This window comes from Ascaphus truei, chromosome 15, assembly GCF_040206685.1.
Source record: "Ascaphus truei isolate aAscTru1 chromosome 15, aAscTru1.hap1, whole genome shotgun sequence".
NCBI lineage: Eukaryota > Metazoa > Chordata > Amphibia > Anura > Ascaphidae > Ascaphus > Ascaphus truei.
The window spans coordinates 7,389,585-7,405,567 of NC_134497.1; the positions used below are offsets into that span (position 1 = coordinate 7,389,585).

The following is a 15,983-nucleotide window of genomic DNA, read 5'->3' on the forward strand; positions in this document are numbered from 1 at the left end:
CTTCAATATACCCCGTGGAAGTGCATCTACAGCCCCTGAATGTGTACTTGTCCAGGATGGAACCATGTGGCATTGCAAGTGTTACACTGTTACTGGCTGACTGTTCAACCAGACCAGCTCTTTGTGACCTAGAATAAAGTCAGCTTCCAATCCTTTGCCCCGGGCACCAGGTCGGATTGTGAAATCTCTGGAGCAGGAACGAATCCAGTTTTCAGAATACTGTGCAGCGTTCATTTTGATCACTGCGTGACCGGTTTATCTGTATTTACAATACTAAAACGTCGCGCTGCGCCGGCTTTGGGGGCTCTGTCTACTCCTACATGTACATGAAAGTGGAGTGGGGTCCAAATATTCCAAGTGTATTTTCCTTAACACTTAGCGCTGCTAGGCAGGTCTGTTATGTGTCGCTGCGTCATCCCCTTACACACCAGCACGTTAAGAAAAAGTCATGTTTTGGATGAAAATTGTAAGGATTCTGCTCGATCCAGGCCGGGTTTTGCTGTGACCCCGACCTCGCTGCTTTCTCTCTGCCCTGACCTTTTGCCTGTTTACTGGACTCTGCACCACTGCCGCCAGCCCTGACCTCTGCCTGCTTACCGACTACGGATACTCTAGGAGGACTCTGTCCCTGGGCCCTGGTCGGTAATTCTGTGTCCCTGCCTCAGCCCTGCGGGTCCGCTTCACGACTGGAGACAAGCACCGTCACAAAAATATACTACTTAAACTCGCAAATAAAGGGATACTACATAGTGGCAGGAAATAGTGACAACATACAGTGCTATTCTATTATACACCTTACAGCCCATTCATGTGAAAGGCCACACTTACTAAATGGTGCTAAGGTACTTTAATTTGTAGACTTCATTATGGTTTGAGACCTTGTTATACATTAAAGAGATCAAACACCTTACTTTAGTTTCCTGTAACTATAGAGCAGAGACATTCATGCAATATGATCTGTACGAATATAGCTACTGTAAGAGGCACACTACAATATTTACACACCCATTGTCCTACCAACAGTGTCCTCTGGAGGGCAGAATAAGACTTGCGAGGCATAGATAGAGAACTTTATTTATGTTGGGTCAACAGACAAAGTCACCAAAATGCTGTGTGTTGTCCTTTTTATATTGTCATTTTTGCCAAACAATGTAATGTACATAGAAAGGTTGAATCACTTTTTCCAGGAATATCTTGTGTGAAGAGGACTATCTTCCATAATGAGATTAGTTCCATCAGCAGTTGTGGGACATTCGGATAGTCCTATACCTCCAATAAAAATGTATATTAATGCTATGAGTTTTGTTACAATTAGCCTCCCTGTGTGCATCACTGAGATTTGCCCATTTTTAATGGGTGTCTGCCCTGTGGCATTGTGATCACACAGTAGCTCAATATAAATAATCAGCATGCATTAAAGCAACAGGTACAATTTATGATTCTTGAGCAGCTCCCTCAAATTATATTACAAGGCGATATTAATTTATTAATAAACAAAATATATATATTTTCTTCTTTAGGCAGTGCAATTATTTATTTTGCACCATAATCAAGTATTCCTCTGGCTCATTCATCATGGAAGCAGCTCCAAGTGCTGGAATGTAAGACCGTGTCATTTCTGTAGTTGCTGCAATGGTAGAAGTACCTCTGTATTGGCAGAAAGAATGGGATATACACATTGACATTTTTAGAAGGTCCTCACGGCGAAGTAGGGCAGAAAATGCTGTATATACTGTAGCTGCAAAGTACCACAAATGTTATCAAGTACCCCCATAATGCTTAGAGAGGATATTCTTGCTGTGCATTTTTTTTTGTCTACACAATCACATCTGAACATGTGTGTGTAAAACATAAGTGCTTCCCCAACCTCTCGGCTGCTTCTGGGAGGGTAGTAGCCCCCCCCCCTAAGGTTTAAGCTTGCCCCTCCCCACTTTCCATGTTGGCAGGTCAGTTTCATTTTGCCAGGTTACGACAGATCCAATGTGATCGTTCTTCCTGTAATTATACAGGTTAATAAGAACTGTAACCCAGGTGAGTGTTAGGACCTGCTACGGTCATGCCTTGTAAGTGGCAGCAGGCTTAAGGCGCTTTGGCCAAAGGGTTAAACCAAATGACCCTTTTTTCAAGAGAATATATAGGTATTGCACTGTGTATTTTTGTCACATTGGAAGTAGCTTTGGGCATCTTTGTCTGGTTTTTGTTGTGTGCATCCAACCACAGAACATTGAGCGAGGGCCACAGATAACTCAATGCAACGTGTTGCAAGACAGTGTCTCACTATCTGTAACACTATCTGTAACATGTAAAGCAGCACAGCCAGGTCACGAATGGACCCTGCTGGAGAGAGCCCCTGGACACGACGTCCATGCGTTATGTGCTTATTTGCACACCCAGCCCTGCTTGTTTCTGCAGAATGGCAGAAGATAAAACAACACAGGTAAACACACCCACCTACATGATATGCATGAAGTATTGTCCAGCTGAGACTATGCCTGGCTGGTTACATCGGCCTCCCATCTGTCCATGTTCACATATCCACATGAGTGAGATATTTGCTTTATAACCACTCACTACATAACATTTTTATGGAATGCATCTGGCTATTAAGGCTCCAATGGCGTTTATGGCATCATCAGTGCTTTGAGTGGATGAAGCTTCCAATGAGTAATACTCGCTACAGTGTGTCAGACTGCTTCCCTGTGGGTGATAGTGAGTTCATATGAGTTCTACTTCCTTCCAATGTGTGACACACTCCAAATGTGCTGTGGGACACCCACAGTACTCAAGGAAGCCACTAAGGGGTACAGGAAGTCTGTAATGTTCTTGCACAAGTGCTGTTTTGGGCATTTATATAACTTATCTCCCCTCTCCCTGATATCACTCCGCGTCGGCTCCAGTTGGCAACCCCCCCCCCCCCCGTGTAAATAAAAGGAAATAGTCATTCTTGGTCCATGAAGTGGTCCTCCCCTGGTGTGTCTCATGCCTGTGTCTCTCTTGCGATGCCTTTACTGGAGGACGCGCTGCCTCTCATGTCATCGCCGTCTCCTTGGGAGATGTCACCCGCCGGGAGGTCTCTAGCTTTCTTCCTTAACGTCGCTGATTTCGTAGAGGCTGGAAAGAGGCCCGTGTCATTACCACGTGTAACATAACATCTATGTCAAACTCTCATTGCGTGCACTAAAACGTATCATCTACTTCAATGAGCCAGAAATACCTACATCGCATTCTCCGACTGTCTTCTCGATTTGCAAGCTCTCGCCAGCGGGGCCCTCATTACCGCTCTGTATCTGTTTTTGCACATTTGTCCTTATTTGTATGTAACTCTGTTTCTGTCATTATCAAATCTCTGTACCCTTGGTTTTACCCCGCTACGGAATATGTTACAAATAAACGATAGTAAATAGTTACATCCTGGAGCAAAAAGCAGCAGTACTGTACAGTAGATTTGTCAAAGAAACAAATGACTGTTGCTTGAAATGGGATATTCGTCTTATGCAGCAGTTTGCAGGTGGAATACTTTGGTCAATAGTTCCCTTAATGGACAATATCATTCAGGCCCATCCAGCGAATTACTGCTGAGTGTGTTACTTTGTTCCACCTGCTTGTTATTACACCAAACTTGTTAACCACATTGGTACCCGCAGCATTGGCCCTGAAGATCTTAATACAAAGCCTACCTTTTCCCCATGCATCAGACCCTCGTCTCCTCCACTTGTTCTCCCCCTGAGTCTCGTCCTGGGTATAAACGTGCCCGAGTTTCCCAGTCTGAGCATGCTGCAAACTCTCTGTGTCTGTCTGTAAAACACAGGGACCAGAGGCATCATCTTATCTGCGGTGAGTTACGTGTCCTGCAGAATGTCCCAATACATCACCGTGAGTGGGGAATGTCCGGATTGTTCTGCAGTGTTATATGCCAAACTAAAGAGTTCTTAGTGGTCATCAAGATCAGTTGTGCACAAAGTGGGGGGTGCGAGATTTTCTGGGGGGGGGGGGGCGCGTGAGATTTTCTGGGGGAGTGGTGGCGGTTACAGAAGCCCCACGCTCTTCCCCAGGGCACTTAAGTTAAATGCCGGGGAGCGCGCGAGGCCTCTGTAACTTCCATTACCTGGTCTCCGGCAGCTTCCAGCGACGCATCGCCATAGTAACTCGGGGTCACATGACAACGTGGCGTCAGAAGACGCCGGACACAAGGTAAGGCAGCTGGGGGGGAGGGGGGGAGAGCAGGCAGGGGGGCGCAGACTGAAAAGTTTGCACACCCCTGATCTGGATTATCAATGTAGGTATGTAATATTAATTTTGGGGGTGTTCCTTAAGTTGTAGGTTCACCAAAGATGCATTTGGTGGGGGGTGGAAAATATTCCTCTGCTTTTTCCAAACTGTGGGAATCATTTCAAGGTGCAATTTCACATTGGACCAAAATGAGCTACTGTAATTAAAGTAATTGACAGATTAAAATTATTTGATTGCCTTTAAAAAAAAATTAAAACCAGACAAGTTATAAGTGTTTTTAAGTAGTGTTTTTTTAAAGTTCGTCACTGAAATGTCTTTAAACTTTGAAACACGAAATTTAGGACAAGTTTTACTGTTCTTATTGCGCTGCTGCTGCATCAACACACAAGGCCCCTTTGACGCAGGCGAACCCTGTTACAATCCCAGTGTCGGCTCCTTGTGACCTTGGGGAAGTCACCTTATCTCGCTGTCCCTCAGGCGCCAACAGCGGGATTGTAAGCCCTCCGGGACAGAGACTGATGACTGATCTACGTACAGTGCTGCTATACACGGAAATAATATCAATTAATAAAGCACCGCCGATGGGGAAAAAATGGAGCAGCCTTAGTCTGTATGGCCCGTATTCACTAAAAGGTGCTAAGCCTTAGCACGACCAAACTCCTTTTCAAATGAGCAATGTTTAGTGAATATGGGCCTACACCTAATTATTTGTTGGCTCACATAAACCAGCCCCAAATGACACCAGAAATGAAGTAGCCCTACACCCTTTAAAATTTTGTAGTTGGAGGTGTTAAATCAGGATCCCGTCTTTGGAAAGCATGGTAAGTAAGGTGGTCACTCTACCTCCAACAACACAATTCAAAGCACAGCTGGGCCACGTGGCAGTGACAGGGTTAAGGGAAACACTGGACGGGGAGGGGAGTCACAGCAGCTGCCCAAGGACAAAAGCAGCAGCCAGGAAAAGTGGTTGAACTGCTTGTCTGATTTAAGGTCTCGTGGGAATCAGATTTTGCAGGTAAGAGGATTACTAACCTCACTGTATGACGTGTCTGTTTCATCCAACTCCTTCTGGGGAGACTGCACAACCCTTTCCTCCTGCTCCTCCTCCTCCTCCTCTTCACCTGGGGAAATAATTCAGCGATGTGCTCAGTCACGCTGATGGACGTACACAGCTATCTCACAACAGTGAACTCCCTATTGGCTTGTGCTCTCACAATAGTGCACAACGCACAGCTTTGCGATTTGCTGTGCCATAACACACATGCAGGCGGTCCTCGGTTATCCACCGGAGCCCGTTCTGGAAATAGCGTGGGATAGTGAAACCGTTGTAAAGTGAGTCCCGTGTTAATCAGTGTCGGTGAGCGTCGGATAACGCATTCAGGCGTCGGATAACGCATTCTGGCGTCGAAAAACGGCCCGTAGGTAACTCTCAATGTATTACTTCCTGGTAAAACATTTTTATAAATAAATAAATAGGGTTGCATTGTAAAGCGTTGGATATGCCATTCGTTGTAAAGTGAAACGTTGGATAACGAGGACTACCTGTACATATCTCACAATCAGCTCTGCTCATTGTAACATACATAGCTGTCTATTTTGCTGTACCCTCAGTATAGCAGTGCACACACGCCAATCCTTATATGTCTCTTCCTAAAATGTACACATCTATATGTAGATTAACTCTTCTATGCATTTACAATGACAAACTTATGCCACTCAACTCCCAGCATGATATACCCAGGTTCACTTGGCTGCTTTCTGTTGCCAGTAGAATACATACTTGCCTATCACCCAGCCGCTCTCCCTCTCTGCTTTTACTAGTGTAAGAATTCACTGGTCAGGTTTTGCTCTTCTGGAAGATCTCACTCACCTGGCTGAGTTTCTCTTTCTCTCTTGTGCCCCCTCGTTGGCCTTTTCCTGGTCACTGCATCGCTGCTCATTTCCGAGCAAGGTTTGTAATCCTGGATCAGCATGGAACAGGAGGATTCTCCGTTTTAAAAGCAGTATATAATGAGGCAGTTAATTAGCAAAGATGCAATGTGTGGAGGGCATACATTTGTACTTTTTCACTCAAACTAATCATGGTGCATTGTTTCACATGTAATGATGCTTGGTGTCAATGTACTGTACACTTTTAGCATCCAACAGATCCTTTAGAGGAAATAGGACTTAAAGTAGCCAAAATCTGCAGAGCGTTATCATGCCTGGAATACTGATACAGACTATCTCTTGTGTAGGAGTTGACCCATGCCTGTACCCCTGCACAAATATGCATCTCCCACCCCAAATGTTTTTGATCCGCCTGGAGATGATGGCCTCCAGCCAACAAGTTAAATCTAATATGGAAGAAGATTATTCTTACAATCACTGCATCCTGGATGTCTTCCTCGTTAGAGCTGGTCCTTCCATCCTTCTCATGCTCACCCACAAATGGGCTCTTGACCGGTAATCTGGTGAATGTCTTGTAAGTCGCTTCCTCGCTTTCTGCATGTGACAGATCAGGACTGGGGACCCTGGTGGTAGGAGAGGATTTATTGCTGAATGTTGGGCTGTACATTTCAGATCTCCCAGTCTGCTCTCTCCTATTGTTAGATCGGTGGCTGAGTTCCCCTCGCTTGGCATCAGACAGATCGAGTGGTCTATCTGGAGTGGCCTCCTCCTGCCCTCTCTTGTCCGGCTCTGCACACTTGTTGCACTCCAGACGTGATCTTTTCTCTTCCCAGTCGTCCTCAGGCTGGTTATCTTGGCTCTTGTTGCTTTTCCACCGTGTACCAAGGACCTGTAGCAGTGACAGACCCCCATCTTCCTGGCTCTCACTTCCTTGAGACTTGGGGGCTTCACTTGGTGACATCTGCCCTTGGTTCTGCTGATGCCGGGTTAAGATGTACTGGAGTTTCTCTCTCTGGTCAGGCTGGGTCAGTCTGCCTTTGTATCCCTGCTCGCTCATGTACAATACAGCACCATGAAGTTCTGCCATTGTTGCCCTGTCCTCCCAGTCATCCTGGGACCGTTTCCTGGACAACTCAGCCTCACGGCTTTTGGCCAGTAAATACCGACTCGCGCCATCTGCAGAGATACCATGGCCACGTTGCCCTAGGCGTCGCTGTAAGAAGTGCTGGCGGAGAAGGCAAAATTGTTCCTCTGGGGTGGCATGCTTCTGCGAATCAAGTTGGGAGGTGGCATCATAGGAATCCACACGACTTCTTCTAGTATGTCTAAAACAAACACCAGTAAACATCAACATGGAATGAAAGTATGTGCTGTCCACCACCAAAGCACCATATAAATGAGATGCACTACTGGAAACAAAGCTAAACTCTCACGGATGCACCGTAATACTGTTAGAATCCAACAGTATAGGGTAAGCATAGTCTACAAGACCGGCCTCTAGGTTAGTGTTTCCCAACTCCAGTCCTCAGGGAACCCCAACAGGTCAGGTCTTAAGGATATCCCTGCTCCGGCTCAAATGCTCAAAATGACTGAGCCGCTGATTGACCCACCTGTGCTGGAGCAGGGATATCCTTAAGACCTGCCCTGTTGGGGTTCCCTGAGGACTGGAGTTGGGAAACACAGCTCTAGGTACATCATCAACAATGTATTTATTATAAGCCAACGTTTTTGTCCTACGCAAGGATCCTTTTTCAAGGTCCAGGTCTAGGACGAAAACGTTGGCTTATACATAATATATTATTGATTATGCACTGTTGCCTGTCTAAATGCACAATTCTTACTACCAAAGCATGCCAGGAACGAAATGATGCTGGGATATGAGAGTGTGTGTAACAGTGATACCTTGTATTTATGTAGCACCGTTTAATTCAAACCCCAGTCAGCACTGGGCTGGAGCCCTGCCATGTCTGCCTTATCTTGATTAAGGTCTTGTCAAGTTCCAAAATGTTGACTATATATTCTAGCATTTTTGCAGGGAGCGCCTGTTATTTTGTTGCTCAGGGAGAAGAGGCTATAAAGTGATAGTATTGCTATTAACCAATTGCAGGCAGGTAAACGATTAAACTATTTTAACTCCCTGCTTTTCAAAAATAGAAAAACGACAGGAGAGTTGCCAAATGAAGTACTGTAAGGAATCGGGGGGGTAAAAAGGCAGTTTGTAAAAGTTTGAAATGTCCTAGCTTGTAATTGTACTATCAAAGTGACTTCCAGGAATGCGTGATCACAGCAGGACCCCACGCACTCCTCCATCCCCCTCCACGAGGCTCTGTGCACTACCCACATTTCATGGTTTGACGTCTGTTTGATAAAGGATGGCGATGTTACTGTCCCCATGTGACCACTCCTGGAACCTGGTCTCATCACAGCAATTGTCCCGTGAAGCTGGTTGGAGATTCTCTGCTGGTTCGGTGCGCTCGGGTGCATGTTCTGTGCCCCTGCCATGCTCTGCAACAGTACCCAGAATTTATGTACATGGTTACAACTGTGGGACGGGGATGCAACAATCTATACATCAGACACAGACTTCACTGCTCAGGTAGTGCACAAGCACTGCAGTGAGCATCCATCGCTATGCCACTGAACAGCATTGAGCACATTAACCAATCACAGTGCTTTATTCTTATTGTTATGTTATTAAAGTTGTTACATTCATCAGGAGGAGTACGTGGCTTTTAGAATCGACGTTAGTTACTTTGGCGTAATTCGCACCATTAAACAATGAGGATCGATTCTATGTAGAAGTAGGGGGAGTTATGGAAGGAACTAGTAGACGCACATATGTTAATAAAATATCCTTTTCAGTTTTTCCTCTTGATCCAGTGGATTCCAGTTTTATAGCCATTTTCTAATGCCATTTGAATGGCCAGGTCTGAGTTGGCATTAACCTCCTGTAGGAAATGTGCGTCAAATAAATCAGATTTAAAAGGTACGTGAAAGTCGATGCAAACCGGGAAAACTGAAACTGCAGTTGGTAAATGTTACACTTGGTTGCACAGCTTATGCTAGTCTTAGATTTATGGTTAGATTATAAATGCTGCTAAAATTAAATGGTTTTAAAAGTTGCTTATATGCGTTCTTAAATGTCTATTTTTTGTACTTTTTATCTTTGTTCTTTTGTAAATTCCTATTCTATTACATATCTGACCTGTGTATATATAATGGAGCACCCGCAGCTCTGTTCTGTAATTTATCTTCCCATGTATATATAATTTGCAGCTGTTTGCTGGCCACTCCAGCAGTGACAGTATTGGGGTACAATGCAGAAAGATGTAAGAAACCTGTAAATAAGACATACCATCTCAAAAAGGCGCGTGTCCTGGCCCAATACCAGGGAACTCTTTGCTCCTAGAGAGAGAGAGGAAGCACCAATGGATTTATCTGAAAGGCAGAATCAACCTCTGTCTGTTTCTTAGAATATCAACATACTGATTCTTTTAGGCCAGTTTTTTGCGTAAGGAACCCTATAATTATATTGTGACATTCTGCTGAACCCCAACTCTCTCTAATAGCGCGTCTGAGATCAGATGCATTTTAAGGAACCCCAACCCTCTCTAACGGTGCGACTGAGATCAGATGCATTGTAAGGAACCCCAACCCTCTCTAATATCGTGACTGAGATCAGATGCATTGTAAGGAACCCCAACCCTCTCTAATAGCGCATCTGAGATCAGATGCATTGTAAGGAACCCCAACCCTCTCTAAATAGCGCGTCTGAGATCAGATGCATGGTAAGAAACCCCAACCCTCTCTAAACGCATCTGAGATCAGATGCATTGTAAGGAACCCCAACCCTCTCTAATAACGCATCTGAGATCAGATGCTTTGTAAGGAACCCCAACCCTCTCTAATAGCGCGTCTGAGATCCGATGCATTGCAAGGAACCCCCAACCCTCTCTAATAGCGCGTCTGAGATCAGATGCATTGTAAGGAACCCCAACCCTCTCTAATAGCGCGTCTGAGATCAGATGCATTGTAAATTCTTCTGTATTTGGTACCATTTTCAAATGACCTGAAAATGGCAGGGAACCCTTTATGGATGTTGGGGAGCCCAGGGGTTCCTAGGAACCCTGTTTCAAAATACATAATAAGAATAATACAGAAAAAACAGAATAAATATCACAGACAAGTGTGCAGCATATTAAACATGTTGGAGTACATTGTATTACAGTTGCTAACATTCCCTGGTATCTTTATATTCAGTACATTGTGCGGTGGAGGGTGTTTGTCACTTTTTTACCAACCATAACTTATATCATGTGTGCTTGACACCTATCCCAGCTTCATTTTGCAAAGCCAGTATGAGGCCGCGCTTATAGTGACGTCACCCATCGCCGTCGCCATTGCGATAGTTATATTTCCAATTTAGGCGACGTCGCTGGCTACAACGTCATGAAGGGGGAGGGGAGAGGAACGGAGAAGCTCCTGATTGGCCACAGTCGCCGAAAAAATCAAATATCGATGACTTCCAGATTTTTGGTAGCACTGTCGCTCCGTCGCTATGTCGGCGTCGCGTGCACTATAAGTGCCGACGACGGCAACAATGCATGTTTTGACGCGACGGTCGCGGCGCCGTCGCCGGCACTATAAGCGCAGCCTAAGCAGCCTCACACCGAAGAGACCCAAAAGGTCGAAATAGCCGTCTATGAGTAGGGTTACTGGCTCTGCACTTCTTTAACCCAGGCTGTGCTGAAAAGCTGTGTATGGCTACGGCCAAGGTGAACACGCTGCCCTTCACCCGAGCGATCTGAAGGACTTCAGATCGCTCGCGACGGGGGGCGTTGCAAGGGCGTGGCAACTATGTCACGCGGCTGGTTCGCCCTCATTGGCTGAACCGCCGCCATGACATAGCCATCACTCAGTCACCGCGCCAAAAGACACATTTTTTTTCTCTTTGGGAAAGGTGGTCGCGCCATCGCGCTCTGTGCTGGCGCGCACACGCACTGACTGGGGCCCGCCCCACAGAGGGCCGTATCTTGCTTTCACCGCGCACGCCGCCGCAAGCAGTGGCGACGAGGCCTTATGCGGCAGGCAGAAGCTTATAGGGGTCCCATGTTAAAAAGATAAGCTTGTGTGCTCATTTGCATGTATTACCCAGAATCCCTGGTTGCAGTGGAAGTATTGTATGTTAAGAGATAATGGGGGAAGGCAGGGTTGTCTGAGACGTGGAGGTGCTCACACGTGGCATTATGATTTGTGGTACACATTAAGACTCCCGGGATTTCTCTGCTCTTGATTTCTCCTGCACGTAGCAGGTCATTAGTAAATAGATGAGCGCGGAGGGAATATATTTATATAGCTCTGATAGTGATTAGCTATTTCCTGCACTGACATTTCTCTATTAAACAAAATGAAATCAGAATGAGAATGAAAGGCTTGGGTGATGCGGTGTTTCCAGCTTGAAGACACGGTTATAATAAGTGCCCAAGGGATGGCTCAAAGAGAACTGACCTTCTGACATCTGAAGGTCAGACAGCTTTTCCTGGGCCTCTGAATCTTTACTCAGTGGTTTATCTAGCCCATTTTTCCGACTTGCAGAGATAAGGGGACGAGGTGATTCCGGGGCAGGACCACTTTGAGGAGTAAAGGCTTTGGGGTGTCTGTTCTTGTCGCTAAAGGGAGATAAAAACAGTATAAGGCAACTTTAGAAATAGCTGGTGGTTCCATCTTTATAGATTCACAGTTCTGTGCAGCAGATAACAAGCTACGTCTGTGCCAGATCTAATGTCAATTCATGGAGCAATTGTAAGAGCTTCTTTGCAGAAGGAATTGAAAGCGCTTTATCTCTGCATCCTTAACATTTCTCTTGCTATTGAAGTTTATTTACCATCAAATAATGTCTACCTAAGTTCATATACAACTGGGAATGTAAAAGTTGTCAAGAAGACTTCAGCTCAGGAACAGCCTTAGCCAGTTAACATTTTCAGCCACGGCAGACAAGGGACATACAATATGTATGTATGTATGTATGTATGTATGTATGTATGTATATCTTTATTAATGTACTCAGCACTTTACAATATATGGTATGGAGCAGTAGACGGCAGGCTTTTGCAGTGGTGAAAGGGTTAGTATTCTAAACACAAAGATACAAAATACTTTCATCTCACATACAGTACTTTGGAGTAATGGATAAACAGGACTGGCTTAGTTACAAGCCACTATTGCTCGTCAGATCAGAGCCTCTTAAAAACATGTTGGAGACCGCCTTCCTTTCCACCATGGAATATAATTAGGAGTGACACACAGTGTAACTGGTATAACGTGTACAGCATAACATGACTTGGGTGGCATCAGTCCACGATACTTGTAGCATGCACCCATGAGTATCTCCTCGTTGCAGTGCTTTATAAATAGAGCAGTGAGAATGGGTAAAGGTGCATCAGAAGGAAGTATTTATCCAGTGATGTCCTTGCCAGAACACCTTGCAACAAAGATCAAACACTTCTATCAACTCCATTTCATTTTTTTTTGTCTCCCTTATGATTTATTGCCGTCTCTGGGATGTGGGAAGGTTATCTGCCCAGCACTGATAAATGAGGCAAGCAGTGGTACTGAAGAGGCAGTGATGAAACTACCCTGTTCCCAAGCAGTGACGTTAAAAAGGAAGCTGCTTACTCCAAAACTTTCGCCTTCTTCAACTCGTCCAGGAGGGATCTGTTCTCTTTTTTCAGGTTGTTCATTTCATTGGCTGGAAGGGGAAAAAGGAGAGATCCCGTCAGGTTGAATTCTGTGCTAAGGGGAAGAGTATTCGGAAGTCATTTATCAAAGTCTATGGGTGGCAAAACTGGGGCAATAAACGTGGTAGGTATAACATTCCCATTGAAACAAACGGGATTTTCTTCTTTGTTAGAGCTAGATCCGCCTTCTTGCCCCAGTGGTTGCAGGCGGGAGACTTGGATAAATGACCATAATTACTTGACATCACCTCGCAAAGAATAAGGTAACAGTGTAATGTGTGTGTGTGTTTGTTCTTACTTTGGTAGAGTCCATGGCATAAAAGCTCTCAATCCTCTGCCCCAGCACTTAGGAGAGAAGACCCAAGACCCAAGAGGGGAACCATTCTCCACAGAGAGGAGAGGCTGGGAGCATGCTAACGTATTACTGCATTAAATGGGGGGTGTGGGAGGGCGATGTATGAAGACGGGCAATTTATGCCAGATGTAGGAATCTTGCCAGTGGGACGGGCCACCTCCGGGGCCACGGACCCTCTGGCACTTCCTGATCCCGTGAGCACTCTTCAGAGCGATCGTGTGATCAGTTACGAGTTCCAGCCGTTGGGCCGGATGTGACGGCCCCTCTGCGAGGTCCAGGTTCGGGTACAGCCCGTAAAGAATGAGCAAAGGACAATGACATAAGGTGTACGCCATGAAGGGCCCTGGGGTGGCACTTTTCTTGACATACACCGTACGTCATTAGGGCACTGAAGGGGTTCATCCGGATTTTTACAAGGTTGGTGCAGGTCTCTTACAAGGAGAGGTTAACGCCGCCTCAAACCTGGAGGATTTCATTGATGCAAAGAAAAGGAACGGCTGGACCAGTTTTGGGTGCAAATTGTGATACATCTCATCATAATATGGCTCTCTACTTCCTGAAGTCATTCTAGAACCACCCCCCAAAATGCCCCAAAAGGGGCAAGCGTGGAGCAATACTGGGGCAAAATAACTACCCCCAAAACATCCTATTAAAAATAATCGGATTTTAATTTTCTTTGATACATATGGTGCAGATTTTCCCCCCAGATTTTGCTCCACCGACCCCCAAAGTGACGCAATTTGCGCTTGTTTGTTGAGCAATGCTCCAGTAGCGGACACTATATACATATCCCCCTATGGATGCAGTTGCCATCGCTGCATGGCATGTGTCCGGGAGCGTCGTGCAGCGGGGGGACGGATACCTACACAGGGAGGAGATCTGTTGCAGACTGTGGAAGTGAGAGTTCTCAAACTCCTGCTGCTTCCTCTTAGCCAATTCCTGGGTTACCGTGCACCTGTCGCACAGACCGGCTCTCAACCTAAGGGAGAGGAAAAAACAAACCTTTTTATTCACCTCCACTGTGTCCCTGACTCACCGGGGGGAGAATTGATACTAAATAGAACATGTTGGGTCTTTTCTAGAACGTGCAAGAGAGAAGCATATTTCAGCGGAAGACAAGAGAAAGAACAAGATTGTCATCCTCTGAAGCAGGAGGGTGGCAGGCTAAGTCCGCGCGCATGGTGCCCGCGACCGGCAATGGGACGGGTGACGTCACCCGTCGCACGCTAGCGAAAGCTATATTACGCTTTGCGGCGGCGTCGCGGGCTTCCGGGCATTTGATTTGTTCAGGGGCTGTCACATGAGGCGACAGCCCTTGAAAAATCAAATATTCCCGGCTTCAAAAGTCCGCGACGTTGCTCCGTCGCATTGCCGCCCTCGCGCTTACTATAAGCGCATGCGGCAGCGGCAATGCATTTGTTTTTGGGCGGCGTCGCCGTCGCCCGTCACGGGCACTATACGCACGACCTAAGGAGAAATGTGAGGCAATACTTCGCAGAAAGGCTGGTGGATTCGTGGAATTGATTCCGAACAGAGTTAGGCCTCGGTCCCGCTGCGCTCGTTGGCGCGGGCGGCGGGTCGCGAGTTCCCCACCAGCAGGGGAATCCTCGCGAGCCGGTCCCGGTCCCCCCTGGCTGCACAGAGCACTACACGCTGTAGCGCGTCAGCCGCTGGAGACACCAGAGAATGGTGTTTTCTAGCTTTGACGCGTGACGTGTGTGGCTGTGAGCCAATGGGGAGGGGAGGCTTCGGGAGGAGGAGAGGCTTCGGGGAGCGGGGAGAGGCTTCGGGAGGAGGAGAGGCTTCGGGGAGCGGGGAGGAGTGTGGAGTGAAAGCAGGTGAGTGCCTTTCTCTGTGTGTGTGTCTGAGTGCGTGCCTGTCTGTGTGTGTATGTGTCTGAGTGCGTGAGTGCCTGTCTGTGTGTGTGTGTGCCCGAGTGCCTGCCTCTGTCTGTGTGTGTGTGTATGAGTGCGTGAGTGCCTGCCTGTGTGTGTGTGTGTGTGTGTATGAATGAGTGCCTGCGTGTGTGTGTTTAAACTTACCTTCCAGCTCCAGCCCGAGTCCGTGGAGGGAGGGGGGGGAGAGTAGCGGGTCCCTCCGCTCAAGCCACGCCCCCCCTCCCTGTCAAACCGCCCACCTCCCGCCCACCTCCCGATCAAACCTCCCACCTCCCGCTCCGGCTCCCGCTCCCTACAGACCGCAGATCGCGGTCTGTGTATCTCAGCGCACCGCCTGTCAGCAGCGCAGGTGCGCTGACTCTGGGAGCGGGGCCTTAGCCTTAGGGTTGCCCGATGTCCAGTATTTAACCGGACTGTCCTGTATTTGGACACTGTCCAGTAAAAAGTTAGGGGTAATAATGGAAATGTATGAATCCTGTATTATCTCTCTGGACATGTATGTGTATACCGGTATTATCTCTCTGAGCGTGTATGTGTATACCGGTATTACCTCTCTGGGTGTGTATGTGTATACCGATATTACCTCTCTGGGTGTGTATGTGTATACCGGTATTACCTCTCTGAGCGTGTATGTGTATACTGGTATTATCTCTCTGAGCGTGTATGTGTGTACCGGTATTACCTCTCTGGCCGTGTATGTGTATACCGGTATTACCTCTCTGGGCGTGCATGTGTATACCGGTATTATCTCTCTGAGCGTGTATGTGTGTACCGGTATTACCTCTCTGAGCGTGTATGTGTGTACCGGTATTACCTTTCTGGACATAGTGACCCTCGGGGGGGCCGCGGGATTTCCCAGAGCAGGGCTGTTGC

At 46.8% G+C, this 15,983-nt stretch overlaps 1 protein-coding gene across 1 annotated transcript in view; it reads right to left on the reverse strand.

Moving 5' to 3' along the window:
* Positions 1-972: 972 nt before the first annotated feature.
* Positions 973-15,983, reverse strand: part of RBBP8NL (RBBP8 N-terminal like) — a 34,734-nt gene continuing 19,723 nt past the window's right edge. The window contains exons 5-14 of the mRNA XM_075571421.1: positions 14,079-14,191; positions 12,796-12,868; positions 11,629-11,789; positions 9,476-9,525; positions 8,462-8,625; positions 6,593-7,445; positions 6,101-6,191; positions 5,263-5,351; positions 3,678-3,795; positions 973-3,111 (exon numbers count right to left, since the gene is read on the reverse strand). Coding sequence (XP_075427536.1) covers positions 2,978-3,111; positions 3,678-3,795; positions 5,263-5,351; positions 6,101-6,191; positions 6,593-7,445; positions 8,462-8,625; positions 9,476-9,525; positions 11,629-11,789; positions 12,796-12,868; positions 14,079-14,191 — 1,846 coding nt within the window. The 3' untranslated portion in view covers positions 973-2,977. The remainder of the gene's footprint in view (positions 3,112-3,677; positions 3,796-5,262; positions 5,352-6,100; positions 6,192-6,592; positions 7,446-8,461; positions 8,626-9,475; positions 9,526-11,628; positions 11,790-12,795; positions 12,869-14,078; positions 14,192-15,983) is intronic.